At 38.4% G+C, this 17,749-nt stretch overlaps 2 protein-coding genes across 2 annotated transcripts in view; one reads left to right on the top strand and one right to left on the bottom strand.

Annotated features, from left to right (window-relative positions):
- LOC139441954 (eIF-2-alpha kinase GCN2-like) overlaps positions 1–9,677 on the top strand; it is a 42,220-nt gene extending 32,543 nt beyond the window's left edge. The window contains exons 36-39 of the mRNA XM_071222700.1: positions 1,561–1,671; positions 2,481–2,533; positions 3,130–3,198; positions 4,545–9,677. Coding sequence (XP_071078801.1) covers positions 1,561–1,671; positions 2,481–2,533; positions 3,130–3,198; positions 4,545–4,602 — 291 coding nt within the window. The 3' untranslated portion in view covers positions 4,603–9,677. The remainder of the gene's footprint in view (positions 1–1,560; positions 1,672–2,480; positions 2,534–3,129; positions 3,199–4,544) is intronic.
- Positions 9,678–11,074: 1,397 nt separating this feature from the next.
- LOC139442374 (proteasome subunit alpha type-6-like) lies at positions 11,075–16,994 on the bottom strand. Its single transcript, XM_071223175.1, has 7 exons — positions 16,810–16,994; positions 14,584–14,678; positions 13,894–13,975; positions 13,055–13,210; positions 12,511–12,689; positions 11,888–11,982; positions 11,075–11,467 (listed from the first exon to the last, which is right to left on the bottom strand). Exons 1-7 carry the CDS (start codon positions 16,883–16,885, stop codon positions 11,410–11,412), a joined length of 741 nt encoding a protein of 246 aa, XP_071079276.1. The 5' UTR covers positions 16,886–16,994; the 3' UTR covers positions 11,075–11,409.
- Positions 16,995–17,749: the final 755 nt, after the last annotated feature.

Genomic DNA, 17,749 nt, shown 5'->3' with positions numbered 1-17,749 from the left:
CTGTGGAGTGTTAAGAAGCTTGGGAGTGTTAAGAAGCTTGGGAGTGTTTAGTAGCTGTGGAGTGTTAAGAAGCTCGAGAGTGTTTAGTAACTGTGGAGTGTTAAGAAGCTTGGGAGTGTTTAGTAGCTGTGGAGTGTTTTGTAGCTGTGGAGTGTTAAGTAGCTGTGGAGTGTTAAGAAGCTTGGGAGCGTTTAGTAGCTGTGGAGTGTTAAGAAGCTTGGGAGTGTTTAGTAGCTCGGGAGTGTTTAGTAGCTGTGGAGTGTTAAGAAGCTTGGGAGTGTTTAGTAGCTCGGGAGTGTTTAGTAGCTGTGGAGTGTTAAGAAGCTTGGGAGTGTTTAGTAGCTGTGGAGTGTTAAGAAGCTTGGGAGTGTTTAGTAGCTCGGGAGTGTTTAGTAGCTGTGGAGTGTTAAGAAGCTTGGGAGTGTTTAGTAGCTGTGGAGTGTTAAGAAGCTTGGGAGTGTTTAGTAGCTCGGCATATTAAGAAGAAGAATGTTTGTGACCAGAGAGTGCATCATGCTGGTCATGAGAAGTGAATAGGTATTAGGGGTCTTGGAGAGTAGTTGGATGGATGACTGCGTTTGACTCCTGAGAGTATCTAGGGCTTCGGTCCTGCCTCAAACTAAAGCAAAAACTAGCGCCTCACAGGGCACTGTGATTGCATACTCCCCGGGGGGTTGAGAATGAAAATCAAGTACACACTGCCCCATTGACCGGGGTAATAATGCAGTGTTTTGAGCATACTTTAGGGTGTGGATTATGGTCATCATTGTACTTGCCTATGAGTATGGTGAGTTAGGTTTAACGCCGCTTTTAACAGTATTCCAGTTATATCGCGGCGTATCAGCTTAATGTGGGAGGAAAGCCCGAAGTGATGCAGGTCTCAGACGTTTACCACTTCGGTGAAACCCACGAGCACGGGTATGGTGCTGACAAACCTAGAAACATAATCGGGGCGAACCGGGATTTGAACCCACAATCATAGGTTTCTGGCATGCCCAAGGAACAGCAAATCGCGGCGCCTTAGACGACTGGGCCACCCGTGCCTCCCGTCTATGAGTTGGGATGACTCTTGTACACATCCATCTTGTCATTGCACGGGGGCAAATAGTATAAGCATTCGCAGTTATTATATAGAAAAGCACTCCTCAGGTATACCAGGATCTGATCATGGGTTTGAATCCCAGATTTGCCCTGATTGTGATCCTTGATATGTCGCCACGATACCCGTGCTCGTGGGGCTCACATAAGTAGTAAACATCTAAGACCTACATCACTTATGGCTTTCCTCCCACATTAAGCTGACACTCTGTGATATAACTGATCTATTGTTCAAGCCCAACTCACTCACTCACTCTTGTTATAGCACAAATAAGGCTGCAGTATAGAAATCAATTGCTAAAACCACACCAGTCATCAATTACAAAGCAGCAATTACTTGTGTTTCAGAGAGTATCTCAATTTGAACAGAATATTCTTGCCAAAGATTTAGTTTGCATGACAAGCCATCACTTTGTCAGATGTGGATACATCGTGTGTTAAGATGTGTTTGTGTTGTTTCAGATGTTTAACAAACTGTCATCAGCTTTGCATTGGCTACCAGGGAAATCTCACGATGTAATCGTTGTTGAACTGAACAAGGCAGTGCTGAGCATCATAGCAGCGTACCTCGAGGTAGGAGGTAGTTACGGGCAGGGTGGGAACACTGTTACCTCATCTTACATATGTAATGACATTTGGTAACAGCAGTGTCCAACTACATACATATACCCTGCCATCAAGGACATTTTGCCGATCTCAATAATCTCTGCAATTCAGGCTCCTTACAGCATCATGTAATATATATTAACACTGACTTTAGATGTAAGTGATGCACAGAGCACAAACATATATAACTTGTGGTCTGGAACTCACCTGGCAATATGGCAACAAAAAAAACTTCACATCTCTTTGTAGTAAATGACAAACTTGGCAGGGTCAGCTTTGGGTACTCGATGCAAAGAGGGTACATCAAACGGTATTCACCTCGTGAGAAGCCTACTTACAGTATGTCATGCTTCGTGTAGGAGGTAACAGAGTGAGGATTAGATGGCCACAATGGTGGTCACTGGAAGGCATGGTCACTAATGAAGACCAGTTTAACTTAGTGGGTCACCCATGTGTGACATCCTCAATACTTCTAGATCTGTTGCCACCACGCCATGCTTGTGGCTTTCACCAAAGTGATTAACGTCCAAGACCTCCATCACTGGGCTTTCCTTCCACATCCAGCTGACACACTGTGATATAACTGGGATATTGTTCAAAGTGGGTTAAACCCAACTCTCTCACTCACTCATGTCTTCAGAAACATGAAGTGTTGCAACTCAGGATCTAAGTGCCAAGACAATAACTCCCATACTTTGGACTGAGGCTTCATTGATATGAATTGATTGTCATATTAACATTGCATAATGATAATGTTTATATGGAATTGTTTACAGTTAAATGGCACTGAAGGTGACTTTGATGCAAGCATCAGTTCTGTAATAGAAAAGTAAGTAAAACAAAATCCATCAAGCTAGATTGAATGTATTTGTACTTACTGCCATCTGGCACTAGATCTAACTGCTATTTGGAAATTGACCTTTCATGCCTCTTCAGAAAAGATTGTAAAGTGATAACAGAGTTTGAAGTTATTGTTAAGCTTAGGGTTCAGTTTCTTTTGCCTGAGGGTTCAAGTCACAGATTTGCTCTAATTTCGATTCTTGTGGGTTTTTTTTCAGCATCAGTGGATTTCATCAAAATGATAAAATTACCGATGACATAACTTTGGGTTTTCTTGCACATTCACAGACATGATGGACATACTGTCAGCATGGTGAACGCATTGTTTAAACTCACGTGTTCACTCATTCTTCGAAGCTAAAAGGGAAATGCCATTATTGTTGTCATCTGAACTAGAATGTGTAGATAGGGTATTGATGGCATTATGGTACTTACGTGTATCTCTGATTATTTCCACATGTGACAGAGACAGGTTCATGTTTGGCTGCCATGTTTGTTAACCAAGCATGGTGCTTTCAGTTCAGGTTGTTTTGTTTGGTGGACTTATAGTGTAATGACTGAGCCATGATATTTCCATTGTTTCAGACAACCACGTCACAGGAAATACTTGACAAACATCATGGATGAAATTCATACGCTGAAATTTGAGAAAAGGTAAGTTTTGATATCAGTAGGTAGTTAAACAACTTTCACCATTTTGCCCAAATGTGCATAGCCATACAGAGCCAGTGCATAGTCTCCTAGGACACAATTACCGTATTCGACTTAATAAGCGCCCCGCTCTAATAAGCGACCTAGGCAGTATTTGCTAATATATTGGCAAGTGAACAATCCCAATTAGCACCCCTTCCGATTGATCAATGTACACAAGACTTATTTATTCGTGTATAATATGCACTCATATAATATATGTGTTATATACACCCTTACTTATGGGCAATTAAATTCAGGAAAAATATATCTGTCGTATATAAACAGTTCAGGACGTCAGCATAAACCATGACATTTATCTTTCAACTCTGTTTTTTCCTCCAAAATAACATTCTAATAAGAGCCCCCTAAATTTAAATTTGAGAGCATCCTGGGCACTTATTACGTCGAATACAGTACATGTTAATGTTAGAGCACAGGAATATAAAGTTCTGTTTAAATTGAAGAAGTTGCATGCTGTTTATATATAAACACAATGTCATCTCTCAAAATTTGAAATGTTGTATTTCAATAAAAACAATTAATGCAATCGGCTATTATTTCAAACAGTTTCATTAGACTTTGTAACCATTATATTAAACCCCATCCCACCTGCTATAAGTCTTTATCACACGATTGTCTGTTTTGTCCAAGAATCCACAATGTGATGATGTCACAAACATGTGCACACTGAATTTTTCAAATGATTTAGTGGTCCATCAAGTGTAAAGTCAAGTGACTTAGCACATTAAGTTATCCCACCATGCAACAATTTGGGAGTTTCCTCCCTTTTGTTTTGATTAGTTTTATAACTTTGATAAATAATCGGACCATTGAGTCATTTCAAAAATATTTTTTATCGATCAGATGTTTTATGAATATACTATATATATGTAAGAGCATATATATATTCAATTTTAAGGAATAGAAATTATGACTTACAGGTTAGTGAGGTCATTGAAACTTTCCTGTGATTGAAGGCAAAGTCTGTCATATTCTGAAGGACTGCAATCAGTGTGTTCAGTGGGCAATACGATTTGTATTGTTACAATACATCAGCTGCCACTGGATGCAGGGCAAGTGAACCTACTTTGTGTGATCATTGCCCTCATTCATATGTGAAATATTTCTATACCCTTTTCATTCATATGCTTAAAGCATGTTACATTGTTGCCAATATATACTTAAATATATTTGACAGTTTGAAATGAAATACCGGTAAACATCAGAAAAAAAAAATAACATGATTAGAATGCCAGCTGTATTAAATCAAAGCAATTCTTCATACTGTTGTCCTCTGTGTGTTTCAGATGCCAGTTCATCATACTCTACGGGCTGAAGGACGACACGGTCAAACTTGTTTCTTGACACAAACATTAACAGAACAAGTGTCATATGTACAATAATTATTCTTACCAAAGCTAAGGAAATGGAATCCAGTTACCTCTTGGAAAACAACCCTTCTACATTTTTCTCATCCATTCCATGACAATCATTTTTATTTTTCCCATCAAAAAAAAGAAGAAATTAGATCAAGGTAATCACCAACTGTAAGTTCGAACTGACTGATCCAAATCAAAACTGTTGTCTTTTTTTATTTTTAAGAATGTTAAGCAAGCCTATAAGCTGCTTTGCTTTTGTTTGAATTATATATGTTTAGTATATGCTTTAATACAAGACGATAGTCCCAGGAAATTATACTGCTCATCTTTTGATAGGGATTTTTGAGTGTCCAGGCTGGGCCTGAATGTGACTGATTGATTGCTTGGAGATGTTGTCCTTCAAATAGTACTGGTATTCAATATTGCCATTTACCTGACATTTTCAGTAAGAAACACCAAGGACAAGGTAGTATAAAGACCCTGTTTAACCACTGGACATAAGGTTCTGTACAGTAAATAAAGAATTTGTTATCCATAAATTATCTCTACTTTGCCACTGGAAATGTCACATTTTAAAGTTTCAGAAAACTTTTAGACACTGTTCAGACGTGTCTAGATGTAGTAGCCTCTTTTAGCTCACCTTACTGAAAGTCATGTGAGTATATGTCATGGCCTGTTTGCAACATCGCATGAATATCTCAGAAACCACTGGACCAATGAAGCTGAAACTTCCCATACATTGTTCCCACCAATAATAACAAGCAATTTGTTCAAGAAATTCGAATACACGTCAGCCATATAGAAAAACCTAATTATGACCATTATTCAGCCATTTTTTTTCAAATTGTAAAGAAATTTGGTACATATGTAGTTGCACTCTCCTACCCAGAGTTCCATGCGACCTGCATAGTACCTCTGCCACAGGCCAGCGCCATGTGACAATTCGTCAGATCTTATACGATCCATTCAAAATATTGCATATGTTTTTCATCTGTTTCAATTTTTTAAATGTCTACATATCTACATCAACATATGTCATAGAATGCTTAACATTCATTGAAAAAATAAACTAAATTGTGTAAAACTATTTCCATTTGCGTAGTTATCCTATGTTTACATTAGTTGCAAGGCTCCACGTGCTGTCATCGAAGTCCTTCAGAGAGCTAGCGATACGGTCACTTTGATGTGTAACAATATATTGTCATGCAACTCACTGTCGCAGTTGTAGTAGCATATTTATGTAATGATGCAAAACAATATGTAAAGCGCCCCTAAATACTTGCATTAGTCCGTTCTATTCTGATGTCTGAAAAAGCATGTTTGTTTACAAACGAGAAAAGTCTGGTCACCTGATATGCAAATTAGCCTGTGGCAGTGGTGTTATGCTAAGTCACCACTGCGCCGGAGTGTGATGTAGTTAGTGGAGCTGAACACATTCCCATTTTTAACAATATTTTAGATTGTTAGCATTTACATCAACCATACTTTAACGTTTTTTGTGTTCAAACTGTAATGAAATGTGGTGTGTGGGTAGTTTGTAGTGAGGCTCAACACACATTCCGTTTTTGCCTTTTTTTTCAAATTTTGACCTTGATTTTACCTTTGCTCTTTGACCATGCTTTTAAATTCTCTCACAATGTATTTCTTCGCACTGTAAACATCAGAAACCACTGAAGCTGAAACTTCTCCAGGTCAAATCCATTTTCAGTATGGCCACTGACAGCATCTTTAGTTTAGTGGCTTTGTTGGACATTTTAAAACTGTGGACTACATTGCTAGGTGAGCTACAGTGGCGTGGCACTACTTTTCTTTCTTATACTTGCAAGTTTTGGACTTCTGACATGATTCACTACATGAACATGGCTAAAATGAATAAAAAGGATGATTTTTTCGAACTTGAAATGAAAAATCTAAGTAGGAGCAAGTCTGTCTTTATATATATGTCCTGTGAAAATCAGGAGTCAAATATTAGAAAACAGTAAGTGATTTTAGAGCTACATAACACTCCAAATCTATCCACATTTAAGGTTAATGTCACATTCAAAATAATTGCTGGATTTATTTATTGTAATTCAATATCATTTGGGTTGATGAAGGTGATATCTTCCTTTAGAGCCTCACTTTGGATGTTATAAATATATACATGTGAAGGTCACATAGTATATAATGAAAGGGGGTGCAATCTGATTGGTTGAAAATTCTTGTTAAATAGCATCATAGCATTTTAGTGTGGCATCATGGAGCGTGCTATGGAAGATTAATGATAACTTTTGTATTCTACAACGTTGATAAGGGACCAGTCATTTATTATATGGTGGGGTGAGTCAGAGGGTTGGTTGGTTGGTTGTTTTACGCCGCACTCAGCAATATTCCAGCTATATGAGGCGGTCTGTAAATAATCGAGTCTGGACTAGACAATCCAGTGATTAATATCATGAGCATCGATCCACGCCATTGGGATCGATGACATGCATCAACCAAGTCAGCGAGTCTGACCACCCGATCCCGTTAGTCGCCTTTTACGACATAGTCACCTTTTACGACAAGCATGGGTTGCTGAAGACCTATTCTACCCCGGAATCTTCACGGGTCTGGGTCTGTGTCAGAAGGAATCAGGGGAGGATGATGAAAAAATGGACATTTTATAATAAAATATAAAGTGCTTTTGCATATTGTCTTTTCAGGGTGGGTCATGAAAAAAATGTACAAGGACATGGGGAAGGTCATCAATAAATATGACGAGAATTACGAGAGGGTCAATATTTTCATTACAGTATCAAAAGCCTCTGACCCACCCACCCACCCCCGCAATAAATGACCGGTCCCTAAATATTGTTTCTTCAGATGTCAATAAATATGTTTTCAGATCTGGCCATCACTGCTGGTTCCAAATGAATTGTTTAGGAATTGAATATTTGTGGGGTTATGTTGAAAATATGAACACTTCTCTTGTTAAGTCGGTTGTTATTCGTTACCTGTATATCCAACATATTTGTTCCTGAAACAATTGAATGTTTGTATTGCTCAGTTCTTTGTTGTACATGTTGTACAGGACCAACATAGTTACTGATCTGTCAGTTGAGAATTTATCATTATGTTGTTGATGTACTGTGTAATATATTTGCCTCAGTGCAGTGTATAGAACTTGTCTGAATAACTATGTCATGTTTGTTGTCATGAGTCCTGGCAAAAGTAGTAAGTTTGAGATTTGTAAGATTGTAAAGTTCTCTTGCAGGTAAGACAGGGTAACATTAAATGATAATGAAGCAAAAGCAATCTTTGTGTTAAACAGTGTAACATAGTCATACAAGTCTGATCCTTTATACAATATGATACCACTCTGCATGAAGATCTGAGGACAAACTCCTACAGACGTTGCTTCAGGGGCACTTTCTAATCGGGGCAAACTGGCATCAAGTCTTCTAAAAACTTGGTACATGTGAGTGAAGCATTCAAACAAGCATATCTGATTTCTGATCTTGAAACCAAATATAATCAAGGAGTTCCGAATGCAAAAAGTGAAGTACAGTCAAGTCCCGTTAATCAGACATTGTTTGTTGCATATGATTATGTCCGATTAACGAGTATGTTGGATAAATGAAATTAGGTATTATCAACGTTCGTGAACGAATATTGGACAACTACACGATAGATAACGATTCAAACATATAATAAAAAAAGGAAAAAGGAAATATTCAAATTTTTGTGTTACATTGTTCGTGGAATATGTTTTCTAATCATGCAACCTCTAAAGTTTAACACAAAACTACTGTTACAGACTGAATGACTAATTTAAAATACCTTTTAAAGCATTGTCTGGAATGGAAGTCGCCAATTTGAAACTAGTGCGGCAATGCTTAGAAAGCTGCTTTCTTAGTGGCTAATGTTAAGTGTAGGACCATTTTGCTTTTGTGGATATTTATTCTTCCTGTCACATCTGAATCTGAGTGCATCCACACCCAAAAGGATGTCTTATTGACATATTTGTGTTTTGTGTCAGTTTTCAAGATCAAAATTTCCAAAGCATTGGGGTAAAGAAATGAAGCCAAATCAGTTTAGAAAGCTGACATCTGATTGGCTCAAGAGCCAATGTATTTTTCATTTAAATTGGGTGGTCAAAGTTCACCCAGGGTTCCCGACACATCCTCCTATGGAAGTGTCCTCCGATCTTCATGCAGACATCATATCAGAGTAAAAGATCTGATTTTAATCTTTGTATAATTGATGGTGCTAATAATAATGGTGTAAATAGGCACATTGTTATCCAATAACCTTGATTATGACCAAGTTAACATTAACGAAATAGCAATTAGTGTTTCTAACATTTGCAGTAGTATAGCAATATAGATGATTGTTTTAGGATTTAATGTGTTTGAGGTTAGTGAAGAATGTTGAGGTTATGGTACTCTTCTGATGGAGGAAGGAAACTAACACTTCAGTCGTACTTGTGTCACTAATTTTCAACATTAAGCAGCTGAAGGAACCTTTGGTTTTTGGTTTGGTTTAATGAATTACTATTTAGATTACAAGTTACATTTGAGGTTTTGAGGGTACATGAATAAAGTCTATAAATTATGTCTGTGTACGCTGGGGATATTTGATCTTAATGAATATGAAACATGTAGGTATAATCCTCTTCTTCAGACATCAGTGAGTGAGTATGGTTTTACACTGCTTTTAACACTATTCCAGCAATATCATGACAGGGGAATCAGAAATGGGCTTCACACATTGTATCCATGTTGGGAATCGAACGGGGGTCTTTTGCGTGATGAGCAAACACTTTAACCACTAGGTCACCCCACTGCCCACAAGACATAACAACTTGAACTGGTTCAACTTTGAATTAAATCTCACACAGTTAGTATTAGCATTTAACATGTTGGTATTCAAAAAATTATTTAATGAACAGTTCAGGCTGTGAATATGTAAATTATTGTGCAATGTCAGTGTAGTGCTTAGATGTGTTGGATAAATGAACAAATATATTTACAAGGGGGATAACCGGTACTTATTGACTCTCATCATGTTGAACAATACATGAAAAATCATATCATGCCAAATGACAATAAAGTATTAACTGAAAACCGTTTCTCTGTGTTTTATATTGTCATTGTCATACAGTGGTTCTTTTTTCAAAGGCCCAGATGCACCGCAATTACTCGCAGTTATTACCGTGGGAGTGTGGAGGATATCAATTTGAGGCACTCATGGATCAGTGTGTCCTTGTTGTTTACTACTGTGGTCTAGTGGTAGAGCGTCCGCCCAGAGAGCAGAAGGTCTTGGGTTCGATCCCCAGCCACATCATACCAAAAGACGTTAAAAGATGGTACTTGTTGTTACCCTGTCTGGCGATCGACATTAAGAGGCTAAACCAAGGACTGGTCGGCCCAGAATCAATACACTGTGTCTGAGTGAGGTATTCATGTTAAACTGTGGCATGGCATCTTAAACCCCATTTCACCTCACCTGCTGCACTAAGTAATATTCAAACTTCGAACTGTAAATAATGAATCTGGACCAAACTAGGAATTGATATTATGAGCAGTGACCCGACCTTCAGGGTACGTCAACACATCAATCACATCATCAAGTCTGACCTCATCAAGGGACCAAATCTAAACCAGAATGCTAACAGATTCCCACTTTAGTCACCTCTTACAACTAGCAATGGGGTGTCGACAGGAACATGGAACACTGTTCACCCATGAGTGAGTGATGTCTAACATGACGGTGAGCAATAGTCCAGCTCAATCTGGACACCACTAATCAGTGATTACCATTTACCATGAGCAACAGTCCATGGTCACACATTGTAACCATTGATCCTCATTTTAATTGACACTCATGAATTCAGTGCTTGCAATGTTTGCGGTTTGAAATGTCAGAAATTCTTTTACCACATTGACATGACATTTCCCCTAGGACTTGAGTGGACAATGTCAGTGTATTTATAATTATGAAAGAGGGAGTGAGTTGGGTTTAACACCGCTTTAACAGTATTCCAGTTATATCACGGCGTGTCAGCTTAATATGGGTTGAAAGCCCGAAGGGATGCAGGTCTCAGACGTTTACCACTTTGATGAAACCCACGAGCACAGGTATGGTGCTGACAAACCTAGAAACATAATCGGGGCGAGGAACCAGGATTCGAACCCACAATTATAGGTTTCTGGCGTGCCCAATGGACGCAACTCTGCACAGTGAATCGCGGCGCCTTGGATGATTATGACGTGCCCCTGATTATGAAAGAGCGACTTTGGCTTAATGCTGCTTTGAACATTCGTTCAGTAATGTATGAATGCGAATGGCAGACAACGCTGTAGCCACACCATGAACAGCAGCACCTTCATAGAGTGGGTCTCTTGTGTTCCTCCAATATAGCTGTGACAATGTAGGGAAACCGAACAGACAATCCAAAGTTTCAAATTACAATCTTCAAGAATGAAAAGGACAAATTACAGACATAACGGTTTATTTTGCTATGATTCACATTCAGAATGAAGATGCAAGTCCCAGTAGACAAAATGAGATATTTTTTTTGTGGACAAGGACTAATTGTATTTAGTTAATGAGAACAATAACTTTCTTTACTCTGTCATTACATTTGAAGAGCTAACTGTCTTCATTATCCTGTGAGTAAATTAGCCTGAATTGGATAACTTCACCAATAAACAATGAACAGGTTCCTGTCCCCAATGTTCAAACTTGACAGCCCTGTTCTTTCAGCACTTGTATCGTACACGAATGATTTATATTGACAGATTGTGAAATATGTTACTCCTAGGCCGGTCTAGTCCTTCTCTGCAATGGCTGTTAGATGGGTATCAATCTGCTGCTCTGTCAGTACTCTGCAACACAACACCACCACACATGACATCTACGCATCACTTGAACAACACTATGCACATCATCTCCTATACCCTCTTATACAAACCCTGACACCAAAATATCTTAAACTCTAAGTACGGAGACTTTGGAAAGTCTAGATTTCTTCAGTATCAGAGCTCAAAAAGTAGCGATTCACTTGGCTCCTTTCTACATAATATTAACAATGATCAAATAAAAGTTTACAAAAGAAATCTGAAAACATTTCCCTAACATTAAATCGATATCACAATAACATTCATTGGGAACAGACAATGCAGAGTGGTTGTTTGATTTAAGGTTCCTATCACAGCTTTAAGACCACAATAGATATGCCAAAAACAGAATTTTCAAGAGAAAATATACTTTTCATATTTTCTACCAAATATGATGTTTTCCTTTACCGGAAATGAGGATTATCTTTTGTGACGATTCCAACTTCAACTTCAGAAGCCTTGAAATCTGCAGACAACACTGTTGATAAGCATGTGATCGCGATCTGAAAATTAAGAAGAAATTCCTATCAACAACCACTACAGTAAGTCCACTCTTCCATTATGGTGAGCTAGTTACCATGACTATCCCCAAACTTTTTAGAAAAAGTGCATATATATCATGTATATAGTAAAATTAGAGGGGGATAACATAAAAAAAATCAGTTTTCACAAACACATCTAGTGGGAGATTAACATGTCAACAGAATGAAGTAGATGCTCTCTTGAAGCAGCCCCACCAAAGGGATCATGGGGAGGAAAGCCTGAAGCCCAGGCCATTGACATTTACCACTTTGGTGAAACCCACCAGCATGGGTATGATGCTGACATAAACAAATTAATTAAAACAAAAACAGGTCATTACGGTGAATCTGCGATTAAAAATCACTGTGATTGAAAACCCACAATCATAGGCTTCTGGCACATCTAAGGGACATAACTACTGCAGCGCCTTATCCCTCTGGGCCACCTGCCTGCTTGCAACCTTCTGCTAACATTGGTACATATCAACCACCTATTCCGTGCTGCTTTACCTCAGCTGCCTCGTTGTAGGTAAAATCCTGCTTCTTCTTGATCTTCTTTTCCAAGAAGCTGTTTGCTTCCAGCTGCTTGACACCTGCTGAAGTGGCCTTGAACCCACTGTAGTAACCTGCTGGGTCTGTCTTCAACACTATAGGGCCCTTCTCATCATCATAGCCAATCATTATCATGCCTGCAGTGTAAAATGCATGATGTAAACTTGTTACTTGGAACATACCATCACAAAACATCATGGGAAAGACAGTATCACCCTTCAAACCAAGAACAGAAATTATTACAATTTCCAGAGCTATAAAGCCTGTAACGAAAACAAAGACTTTGAATCAATGAATTAGGAGATAAACAATATGTGTTGTGCAGTGTTTTTCACATATGGACATGATACTTATCAAGAAAAGTATTCATATGCAGTGTCAAGTCCAACAGATTCCCAGACTTTGAATCCCATTTTACAACACATTTCCAGAAGCACATACTCCCATCTGTTTTATGACAAATGTTTACAATACGACACTACATGTAGAATGTGTGACTTACAGCATCCAAGTGGTCTCATCTCGGCACTCTGTGTGTACACCTGGTTGATGTCAGCGATGCGTTTACACAGCATGTCTATGGGGATCTCATAGCCGTACGTATACTTCCACTTTGCTGCTTCATATCGGGCTCTCTGCACCTGTGAGCGACTGTCGGCTAAAACATAACGTGAACATACATAATCTGTCATACACTACAAAATAACTATAGTATCTGAAAGAATTCTTTTCCGAGTACTGTAAAATAGTTGAAACATTTAGCACAATGCCACTTAGATAATGTAGTGTAATTTTGATGAAAAATATCTGTTTCATCACACAAATTTAAAACCAATAACCACAACATGTAAGCCCAACTTATAGTCACAGAAAAGTGGTGTAATAGTCATTGAACAAAGAAACACCCCAATCATGCCAATTGCACACTTTACGACAGACAGGAACATTTAACATCAACCAGATTGCCAATTATGCTAATGGGAAGTAAATCGATTTGCACTGTCAATTTATTATAATTCATTAACCGAGGACAGGAATATTAGATTTAAAAAGAAAAAGGGTAATGTTGGGTAATGTTTCAGTTTTACAAAGATTTAGATAACTTGTATTTCACTGCGAAACACTGATAACAGGAACATGAAACTTAAAGAGAAAAGGGTTTTAATGTTAAAGTTAAAATACCTCTCATAACTTTCTTATGTTGGACCAAATAAGCCTTATGTCTTATTTCCCCACCCCTGAGCTCTTTGCTTAATATCCTAGACAGATTCCTCCATTTTAGAATGCACAATGTCCTTACTTTTCTTTTGTTATGTATTTCCAGTTACTACATATCATTACCTATCATCCCTGTCATGACACAGCCAATGTTTTCTGTGAGTTGGAAGAGGTGAGTGACAACACTGGCATCTAGCAACTTGTCCTGTGGATATAAAAAATATGTACTTATCAACATTACTTTCTACTATCTGAATCTAAAATCTGTCAACAAAGACTAATTACAAGAAAAGAGTAGATACAGTTCTCTATATCTCAGGCCAATATCGTCGGCTTTACATTCGTACAAATGGACCCAGACACCAATGAATATGGATGAACATAGAAAATCAGCTTTCTCTCAGGCCTACTTAGCATGATAGACATGGAAATGCCAAAATGAAGGAAACAAAAATGATTGACATGCCAATACTAGCAATAGGCTCTACTACTGATATACCATTTACTCTGTATGAGGTGTTTCATGAGCATATGAATAATTTCTAGTTTTAGTCTGGATATCACTGATATCAGGTATAGTTACCATGGTTACTGTGATACTGATATGATCAGGAAAAGAAACCAGTGAAGTTGGTTTGAGGTACAGAATGTGACAATCATGATCAGTAGCAGTAAGTGATAATAGAAGTATGTGATAACGTGTTTGATAGCACTCTATCACAAGTAATGAAATTTCTGATAAGAGCTTCTGATGACACTGTTCAAATTTGTATGGTGTACATGGCAGACGCTAAACAAATATCATTAACTCACAGGGACTTTCTTCTGTGTGACAATAACAGCTGAATCCTTCCCCCGCACTGCCACAGATGTCAAACCACCCTGGTTAATAGCCTTGAAAGCATATTCTGTCAGGAAAAAAAGTAGACATTAGATTTGCTTCAACACAAAAGTATACTTACATGATTTACGAGTATAAGAGAACATTGTACTACCCTATTCACTGTATCAAAATATAATAAACATTATGCCTTAGTTAATATCAACAGGTCAAAGAAGTTTGCTTGGAAAGAATTATCTCAGTTTCTAAGGGTAAACTTCATGACTTCTGGAATTAAAAACCTTTGAGACTCAAACCAAACATGAAACTATGACAGTTAAAATGTTCCATTTTGTTGTATATTTGTCTGTACAGTTTGATATGAGGAACTATGTGAACAAAATGCACAAATGCAACAAAAAAATGTATTTTATGATATATCCTAATATTCATAAGGTGAGTGAGTTGGGTTTAACGCCGCTTTTAACAGTATTCCAGTCACATCACGCGTGTCAGCTTAATGTGGGAGGAAAACCCGAAGTGATGCAGGTCTCAGACGTTTACCACTTCAGTGAAACCCACGAGCACAGGTATAGTGATGACAAACCTAGAAACATAATCGGGACGAGGAACCAGGATTCGAACCCACAATCATAGGTTTCTGGCGTGCCCAATGGACGCAACTCTGCACAGTGAATCGCGGCGCCTTGGATGATTATGACGTGCCCCTGATTATGAAAGAGCGACTTTGGCTTAATGCTGCTTTGAACATTCGTTCAGTAATGTATGAATGCTAATGGCAGACAACGCGGTAGCCACACCATGAACAGCAGCACCTTCATAGAGTGGGTCTCTTGTGTCCCTCCAATATAGCTGTGACAATGTAGGGAAACCGAACAGACAATCCAAAGTTTCATATTACAATCTTCAAGAATGAAGCACGGTGCTGACAAACCTAGAAACATAATCAGGGCGAACCGGGATTCGAACCCACAATCATAGGTTTCTGACGTGCCCAATGGACGCAACTCTGCACAGTGAATCGCGGCGCCTTGGATGATTATGACGTGCCCCCGATTATGAAAGAGCGACTTTGGCTTAATGCTGCTTTGAACATTCGTTCAGTAATGTATGAATGCGAATGGCAGACAACGCTGTAGCCACACCATGAACAGCAGCACATCCATAGAGTGGGTCTCTTGTGTTCCTCCAATATAGCTGTGACAATGTAGGGAAACCGAACAGACAATCCAAAGTTTCATATTACAATCTTCAAGAATGAAGCACGGTGCTGACAAACCTAGAAACATAATCAGGGCGAACCGGGATTCGAACCCACAATCATAGGTTTCTGACGTGCCCAAGGGACTCAACTCTGCACAGCGAATCGCAGCGCCTTAGATGACTGGGCCACCTGTGCCCCCAATATTCATAAGGACCATCATAAAAATAACAAGATAAAGAAAGTAACAAATGGTTGACAATGGTGGGATAAATTGGTTATGTTTGAATAAAAGTGATATTGTTAACACTGCTTCTGTCTCTTTCAACTATGCCAGTACTTTTGCAGAAATATGTATTGACAGGTCCTCTTCGAAATTACTTGACACTAATCGCCAGTGATATAAATTGGACGAGATTTCGGAATGAAAATATTTTATCCTGGACAGGGATATACACATTCTTCCACATGTCCATGTACTAACAGTCGCTTGTTGAAATCTGTGGCACACTCTGAATGTTTCCTGCCATCAACCTTTATCACAGGTGATATTAATCAGCCATTTGGAAGACATTTGACTAGACTGGCCATCTTCACCCAACTATTATTAAATTAGGAGAATGCCGAACCTGTTGTGGAATTAAGCAAATGTCTTGAGTTTGAAACTTGAGTTTGAAATGACATGTTTACATTTTGCCACAGACAATAGCGGCTTGCTTACATAGCTTGTACCGGGACGGCACAGTCTCTTAATTTGATATAAACATTGTCAAGAAAATTTTAAGTCGAACAGTCCTCAAAATGAAACATAAAAGGCAACACGATTTTCATTAACATGTTCATGATGATCAATATATTCTTTGTAAATGTTTAATAACAAATGTATTTTATAACATATTAAGAGTCAATGTATGAAGAACACTTTTCGAAATCGCATCATGCATCACGTCCCGAGCAGATCACAAATATCACAATCATTTTACTTTGTGTATCTTACCAACTTGATACAGACGTCCCTCTGGAGAAAAGATGGTGATGTACCGATCAAATCCAGCACTGCTTCCACGTGCCATGATAAAACTGGAATATATCAACAAAAACCAATACTAAATTCGCAAAGTTTTCAAGGAATCATGCGATGTAAATATGACTATGCAGAAACTGCTTCTATCATGGCAGCATGTAAGGGTACTACAAAAAGTAGAATCTGGTTAAAGCGAATTATTTGATACGAAATACGATTGCGGATCGTAGGCGTAATTGGCTCTTTGAAAACATCTCTCACGTTTACATTAAATTACAATTTAAGTTTAATCTGCGTATTCACTACTTCCCACCCCAAATGTTTAAATGAATGAATGTATTATAAATAGTGCTATAAAACCAAGTTACAAGTGGTGACTGCTCCACTGATATACAAACCAATCTACAATATCTCCATTCAAAACATTGGTATGCAAAACTTGGAAACACCCGGCCCGATAAGGTTACATTTGGTCTAGCCCCGTGAAAATCTTGGGTAGAATTTTTTAAGCATCCCATTCTTGTCCCGTAAGACGCGATTCAATGGATCGGGAGGTCAGAGGCGACTAACGGGATCGAGTGGTCAGGATCGCGGACTTAGTTGATGCATTGCATCGTATCCCAACTGTGTAGATCGATGCTCATGATATCAATCACTGAATTGTCTAGTCCAGACTCGACTATTCACATTGCTGAATGCAGAGTTAAACAACAAACAAACAAATAACATTTTGGTCTGGCATTTCACTTTAGGTTTACAATTTCGCCTGCACTGTAGGCTAACATTTATACTGTGAAATGAAAATATTTTCGGATTTGCCTTTGTTAAATTGTATTTTGATATAATATAGAAAGGAACCCAAAGAATCTCTTCATCTAGGTGTGCCAAGATAGTATAGTATAGGCTTTCTTTG

The sequence above is a fragment of the Haliotis cracherodii genome, unplaced genomic scaffold (assembly GCF_022045235.1).
Source record: "Haliotis cracherodii isolate W230 unplaced genomic scaffold, xgHalCrac1.p SCAF_5, whole genome shotgun sequence".
Taxonomy (NCBI): domain Eukaryota; kingdom Metazoa; phylum Mollusca; class Gastropoda; order Lepetellida; family Haliotidae; genus Haliotis; species Haliotis cracherodii.
This window is presented reverse-complemented; position numbering and strand designations above follow the sequence as displayed.

Excerpts from the sequence above, each read along its gene's own strand:
- LOC139442374 (XM_071223175.1), bottom strand. The coding sequence starts at position 16,885 with ATGGCACGTGGAAGCAGTGCTGGATTTGATCGGTACATCACCATCTTT. Across the intron at positions 11,983-12,510 it reads CCTACAACGAGGCAGCTGAG|ATCGCGATCACATGCTTATC; the intron begins GTAAAGCAGCAC and ends CTTAATTTTCAG. Across the intron at positions 11,468-11,887 it reads AAAGATAATCCTCATTTCCG|AGTACTGACAGAGCAGCAGA; the intron begins GTAAAGGAAAAC and ends GTTGTGTTGCAG.